Raw genomic sequence first — 7,758 nt, forward strand, 5'->3', positions numbered from 1 at the left:
CTCTGTCTCTTTTGTCATATGCCTTATTCTCTGTATATATCTTCTCACACAGATACTAATGATTGATTTAAGGACCTAATCTGAATGATCGACTTAACTACTGTCATCCACAAATCCCCCATTTCCAAATAAGGACACTGTTCAACTCACTAACATTTTCTTTGCCTGAGTTTTCATTTAGATAGAGCATACCTTGAATGAAATCCAAGCTAGAATCTGGGATTAGTACTTGGTAAGGGTTAGGAGCTGGCATTAATCATGCTCTGTTCTTGGTAGTTTTACTTTACAATAAACAATTGATACATGTAATCTAAATCTCTGAATATATATATATATATATATATATATATATATATATATATTGGTTTTTTTTTTTGGAAAATGAGTACAAAGAGCTTTATTTGGAAAACTCCCTTGCTGCAATGTCTTTGTGACTGCATAATTTTGTTTTTATTTATTTATTTTTGACAATCCTGGGCTTGGGCTCAGGGCCTGAGCGCTGTCCTTGGACTTTCTCAAGACTAGAGCTCTACTGCTTGAGCCAACAGTGCCTCTCCTAGCTTTATGTATGTGGTACTGAGGAATTGAACCCAGGTCTTTGTGCATGCTGGGCAAGCACTCTAGCACTAGGCTAAACTGTACTATGTGCAGTTATTTCTGTTTTCTTTTTTTTCCCCCATATGGTTAATCGTGGTTACTGTATCTGACTTGGTTACCTGGTGTATTATATATATATATGTTTATTTGTTTATTTGAAATAGGGATAGGAAGGGGGAAAAGAAAGATGATTGGGATGGGATGAGGGGAGGGAAAGGGGGACAAAAACACAAGAAAGGGTATCAGTGTTTGAGAAGTAATGCACCCACTACCTGACAAATGCACCTGTAACCCCTCTATACATTACCCTGACAATAAAAAAAATCTCAAGAAAAAAGTATTATCAGCTTATATAAATATTACTTTATACCTTAAAATTCTAGGAAGTGGAGCTGTGGCTCAGAGTGGTAGAGCACAAGCCTTGAGCAAGAAAGGCTCACAGACAGTAACCAGTCCCTGAGTTGAAGCCCCAAGACTGACAAACAAAATTCAAAAACAAAACAAAAAGAAATGTCATAAAATTCCACTTGCCTAAAGTTCTTTGAATAAGTACGATGGCATATAAGAGATTCATGTTTTTTTTATTTTTAATGTAAGCTGATAATTTGAGCAGTTCAGATATACAGATGCCTTCAAGTTGTCAGGTCAGTGCCACAACATTTCATGGCATGTTTGACCATGCTAATGTTTACTTAATCAAAAATTTAAAAAATAAGAAAAAAAGGTTTTCCTAAAAATAATAATTCACATATATTTGTCCAAGGTTTAAACATAATACATGCACACATACACACATGCATAAGTCTAAAATATACACAGAAATACACAATGTTTTATTTAAAAATAACTAAGTCCAATTAACTGAACTCACACTAATTTATTTTAAAAAAAAAAGAAACCACTGGCAAATGCATATGCTGTGACTGGAGAAAGACTTCAGTATAATTAATCTACTCATATAATCACAACCTCACAAGAGTATACCAAAAGGCTATAAGTCACTTCAAAGGAACACCTAAAGAAAAATTCAACCTCTATATTTAAGACAATACACAAAAAAGGTTTAAAGGGAAAACTAACAGCAAATAAAAGATAAAGAGCATAATTGTGAGGGAAAGAATGGAAAAGAGAAGGAAGAGAAGGGAAAAAGAGAACAATGTCCCAAATGCTATTAAGAACTTTTTCTACATCTGATCCCTAGCATGTTAATGTTACTTTACTTTCCTTCTGCTCTCTGTTAACAAGCACACTACAGTTATATGATAATACTGGAAATGTTCAGCCACACACACAAAGCTGTGTAGTGCCATTACTTTATAGTGTAATATATTCAGAACAAAATCTCAAACCCAAGAAATGGGCCTTTGTTTTTATATCTGGTCATTTGGGGAAGTTATAAGCTGCTCAAAAGAGTTGACCCCAAATACCTCTGATATATTTAGGTAAAAATCCAGAGAGGCATTTTCCAGAGCTGTATTATTAAATAACTAATTCAACTACAGGGAAGAAGATGAAAGAGTAAAAAAAAAAGAAAAGAAAAGAAAAAAAAGAACTGGGGCACATTATAAGAAAGTGGTTAGCATAGAACAGAATTAGACTACTGACTGACTCCCTGTCTCCTCTGCCTCAAAGGTTGCTTGTGTCATTCCTCAAGAACAAATTTTATTAATGCAAATTCTATTCATTTAATATTGATAACTTGCTACTCAAGGAAGACTCACATTTTTCTATCAGAAGAGAACATCTTAGCACAGTAGCCAAGATGAGCTGAAAGGTGAACTCGGGGCCCTTTATACGCTTACCTTTCTTGCTCTGCTGGCACTCTGCCACATGAATCCCATCTTCAGCTGTGGCTCCTTGCAGATTATTTTGAAGTCTCATTGACTTTTCTGCCCAGACTGGCCTTGAACTAAGATCCTTTTGATCTCTGCCTCTGTAGTATTTAATTTTCAACTCCAGTAATCAGTAAACAGTACTTGATTTTCTAAAATAGGAAGCTTACAAAAGATATGAAACTTAAAAAATGGATTTGATCACACATACTCTTCTTAGCTTCTCTGATTTTGAGAAGTGACAACTAGAACTGTGTAGGTTTGTGAAGTAAGTGCAATCTAGGCCCTCAACTTCTGTCACAGTAGCTGGGAGTGGCCTGAAGAAAAGATGAATTTAAAGAGACATCTAAATAGGGCCAGGAGTTTGGCCTACTGGTAGAGTGTTTGCCTAGCATGCACAAAGACCTGGGTTCGATTCCTCGGTACCACATACATTGAAAAAGCCAGTAATGGTGCTGTGACTCAAGTGGTAGAGCTCTAGCCTTAAGAAAGCTCAAGGACAGTGCCCAGGCCTTGAGCTCAAGCCCCAGGACTGGGGAGGAGGGGAGAAGCAAAATTAAACAATGACAACAACAGAAGACCTTGCTTATAGAATTCACACCAAAACTTACTCCAGTAAATCAAAACAGCATGAGCTGGGTGTAGTATTGTCTCTTATAATCCCAGCTATTCCGGAAGCAGAGACTATGAATCATGGTTTGAGAATAGACCAGGCCAAAAATTAGCAAGATATTAACTCAACAAAAAAGGCATAAAGGAACACATCTGTAATTCCAACTAAACTAAGCAGCAACTAACAGGATTGCAATCCTAGGCCAATTGGTACACAAAGCATAAGACTATCTAAAACGTAAATAAAGCAAAAGGCCTAGCAAATGTGAAACCCTGCATCAGAAGTCAGTAAGTAAATGAATAAATCTATGGCATAAGGAAAAACAAGAACATTAAGAGAATAGAACTGTATAGAGTTCAGAAATAGGATCCACACATCAGAGGACAATTGATCTTTTAAAAGTGTCAAAGGAATTTAATGAAAAAACATTTGTTATTTTGCTTAATGAGGCTAAAACAACTATTTGCACAAATGATAGAGAAATGAATGTTAACATTTCTCTCACACATAAAAATGAATTTGAGAAAAATTACAGACTTAAACAGCCATACTGAAAGTGAAGGGTCTCAAGGAAAACACAGAAAACTTCTTTGTAATTGATACCAGCAAATACAAAATGCCAGTCATTTAAAAACCAAAATCTGGGCCGGGAGTTTGGCCTAGTGGTTGAGTGCTTGACTAGCATACACGAAGACCCAGGTTCGATTCTTCGGTACCACATACATAGTGAAAAGCCAGAAGTGGTGCTGAGGCTCAAGTGGTAGAGCTCTGTCCTTGAGAAAGCCCAAGGACAGTGCTCAGGCCCTGAGCTCAAGCACAGGACTGGCAAAAAAAAAAAAAAAAAAAAAAAAAAACCACAACAAAAAAACCACTTGAAAATTCCATCTCAATCAAAATTAACTTTCTTTCTTCAAATGACACTGTTACCTTATATGGTCACTGGCTTTTATTTGTTTGTTTGATATCTGGTGTCTTGTATGTACATTTATCTGACTTGGGAAATGGACAAAGGGTGAACCAATTCAACAGGAATACTCACAAGACACTGTGTTGCAAATGAACTTTACAATTTAGGGAGGGAAAAATGGGGGGGATGAAGGGGGGGAAAGGGAGGGTACAAGAAATGTACTCATTTTCACACTGTATATATAACTGTAACAATAAAATACAATTCATTAAAAAATATGTTCCTGAGACTTCCCAACAAGACTTACTTGATCGTCAGCTCAGAAGGAAGGATTTCAAATACAAATATATATATATATATATATATATATATAAATTTAGCCAGATGTTGGTGGCTCATGCCTGTAAAAAAAAAAAAATGGCTGTAACAGCCAGGTGCAGTGGTTCACATCACACCTGTAATCCTAGCTACTCAGGAGGCTGAGATCAGAGAATTGTGGTTCAAAGCCAGCCCAGGCAGGAAAGTCTGTGAGACTCTTATCTCCAATCAGCTACCAAAAAAAAAGTACTGTGGCTCAAGTGGTAGAGCAACAGCCTTGAGTTGAAGATCAAAGGGCTAGCACCCAGGCCCAGATTTCAAGTCCTGTGAACAACAAAAAAAAAACCCCAAAACTCACACTCTCTCTCTCTCTCTCTCTCTCTCTCTCTCTCTCTCTCTCTATATATATATATATATATATATATATATATATATATATATAGTATTTGATATATGTATCAAAATATAACTAATATATATCAAAATTCTGCTGTAGACCTGCTGTAGGCTGGGCTAGATATGAAACTCTTTAGATTGAGTTAAATTTAAATTTCAGTTAAAAAAGAAAAGTCATCGTGTAGATTTTGTGTCAAAACTATTGATTAGTCTGTGACATTTGAATAGTATATATTAGTGGCCAGAAGTCTGGAAACTTGTGAATAGAGCATGTAACAGTTTGCCATACTCTATACTCTATTAAACTTGCTCATTCTAAACATTTATTTCCTTTTCCTTTTGTCTTTGTAGGATATACCTCGCCTTTTGCAAGAAAAAGAGTTACAGGAAGAGAAAAAGAGGAAGAAACACATTCCAGAATTCTCTGTAGCTAATGCCTCTGGAGATAATTACTACTATGAAGATGGAGGTAACGGTTCTCATGAGTATCATGATCTACTTTGTTCTCAGACCCATTGACCAGACATCCCTTTAATTTTATCTATACAATGACCAGAGGAAGCTGGGGAGATTTCTCTTGTATCCAGGAATTGGGTACATTTAGAATTGTGATAGTATTCTATTTAATGTTGATGGGATCATCTATTCCTTAGTTGTACAATTACAGCTATTTTTTCGTCTTTTTTTTTTTTTTTGGTCAGTTGTGGGACTTGAACTCTGGCCTGAGCATTGTCCCTTGAGCTATTCAGCTCAAGGCTTCCACCCTACCCCTTGAGTCACACCCCCACTTCCTGTTTTCTGGTGGTTAATTGGAGATATGAGTCTCATGGACTTTTAGTGCCTGGGCTGGCTTTGAACCGCAATCCTCAGATCTTGACCTCCAGAGTAGCTAGGATTATAGGTATGAGGTGAATCACTGCACCTGGCAGTTACAGCCATTTTTTTTCCCCAGTCCTGGGCTTGAACACAGGGCCTGAGCACTGTCCTTGGGCTTTCTCAAGGCTAGAGCTCCACTACTTGACCCACAGCACCACTTTCGGCTTCTTTCTATGTATGTGGTAGTGAGAAATTGAACCTGGGTCTTAGTGCATGCCAAGCAAGCACTACCACTAGGCCAAACTCTCGGCCCCAGTTACAGCCATTTTTTATGACTAAAATCTTGAGTATGGCTCTGTGCCACTTGGCATGAATTATTCTGTGCTGTAGCCACTACTCTTACTGTGTAAAGCGTCAGGTAAGTCTTTGGACTTATTACCCTTTCTCAAGGAAGTCTACACAGTTTTGTTTGAATGAACAGTGTTCTAAATAAAGAAGATACCTTATGCCCTAGTTACTGGGTAACACTGCTTTTTCCCATTCTCTTGTCTTCTAAACTTGGGCCAAACAATATTAACCTTCAAAATTCATTGTTCTCTGTTTCTGGATTTGATGGTATCTTGTTGGATGATCATGTTGAGTAATTTCTGAAGTAAAGCTGGCTCTCTACGGTTTTCTTCCTTATGCCAACTTTTGCAGTGTGGTGGTGGTAGTGCTGTGATGGTAGCGGTTGCGGTGATGGTGATTCTTTATCTTAAAAATGTGTTGGGAAATGAAAATCTACAAACATAGTTTAGTTCTTTTCAAATATTTGTCAGAGACATTTCCTGAATTTTATTTTCTGTTTAACGAAATTCAGCCTCACATACTTTCTGAGTTACCAATGAACAAAACCTGAAGATACTTTGTAGATTTTGAGGTGATCCTGAGAGGCCGGCCAACCGTTTTTCTGTCGTTTCACTTCAGAAAATAAAAAAAACTGTCCATAGTGAGTAGGGTGAAAAGAATGATAGTAGAGGGTAGCATTTCTATGTATAATCTTACTTAGTCAAGTCTTGCCTAGTTTTACCTATCAGAGCTAAGTTCTATGTTCTATTTACTAAATAGATTCTTTAATACTAGATGGTTTCTTCTCCCCAAAATAAAGTTCTCAGCTTGCTAGTTTTTCTCATCGTTATATATTAGTTTATTTAAAAAGAAAGAATATTGTCATATTTTGTTATAGTAGAGACCAGAGGTTAAGGGGTTAAGTACTCTTCAATTTCAATTTCAGTCTTCAAAATATGTTTATTTCTTTTTGAAGGCGTGTTTAGTATAAGTAAAAGTAACTATTTTAAGCATGTAATTATAAATATATCAAGTTGAGAAGTAGTAAAGTATGTGAAAGTATTAATATTTATCTGTCTGTGTTAAACCCTGTGCTATCTTGAAATGAGACTTAAGCCTGTTTGCTTTGACTTGAGCACTCATCCTGATTGGTATCTCTAGGACTGTAGCTATGTTAAGAACTTTAAGTGGTCATAAAGAACACCTAAAAGTTTTAAATAGTTCTGTATTTATTTTAAACAACTTTAGTAAACTTGTAGGGAATGGTATCTGTGCTTGTGAGAGCCTGAGGGCGTATTGAGGAACAGGAGAGTATTGAGGGGCCATAGGAGTTTCTGTATGTGTGTGTAGGGTATGGGATTCCTTTTGCTGCAGCTGTGGTTGTTGAGAGACTGTGTATTGCTGACCATGTTCTCATTTATGTGCCATGGTATTAGACCAGGTTGAATACCACGGAGACCATACTGGAATGAATTCTCCATATTTACAGAGCAGTCATTAAGTTTTTGCAGTAGTTCTTTCCCAACACATCTGTATATTCTGTGACTATATTTCTCTTTTAGTAGTTTGATTTTGTCTTACTTACATAATAATCACAGCAAATCCTTATGAAGTGGTTGTCCTTCCAGCTTTTATGTATGTCTTAATAAATCTTAACAATGATCTATAAATTTGACATTATCCAAAACATTTTCAAAATGCATATAAATCATGGAATAGTATATATTGTTTTTGTGCATCCATGTTTGTCTTTCAAGCCAGTTACCCTGTGTTGTTATACTGATGATTTGTCATGGTCTTTAGAAAGTCATATAAGACTGTGATACTGTGATTCAAGTTCTTTCGTTTACTTAAAACAACTAAAATTTTTACCAGAGTTACTTACTTTTATTTCTAAACCTATAATCTCATCTGGAAAATGGAACTTTAAAAATAGAACCTTCACATAGATG

At 36.2% G+C, this 7,758-nt stretch overlaps 1 protein-coding gene across 1 annotated transcript in view; it reads left to right on the forward strand.

Moving 5' to 3' along the window:
- The window catches only part of LOC150069127 (coiled-coil domain-containing protein 50-like), a 44,010-nt gene extending 38,765 nt beyond the window's left edge, over positions 1 to 5,245 (forward strand). The window contains 1 exon segment of the mRNA XM_090331914.1: positions 5,015 to 5,245. Coding sequence (XP_090188040.1) covers positions 5,015 to 5,182 — 168 coding nt within the window. The 3' untranslated portion in view covers positions 5,183 to 5,245.
- The last annotated feature ends 2,513 nt before the right edge of the window (positions 5,246 to 7,758 follow it).

Source organism: Megascapheus bottae, chromosome 1, assembly GCF_031878675.1.
Source record: "Megascapheus bottae isolate mThoBot1 chromosome 1, mThoBot2.hap1, whole genome shotgun sequence".
NCBI lineage: Eukaryota > Metazoa > Chordata > Mammalia > Rodentia > Geomyidae > Megascapheus > Megascapheus bottae.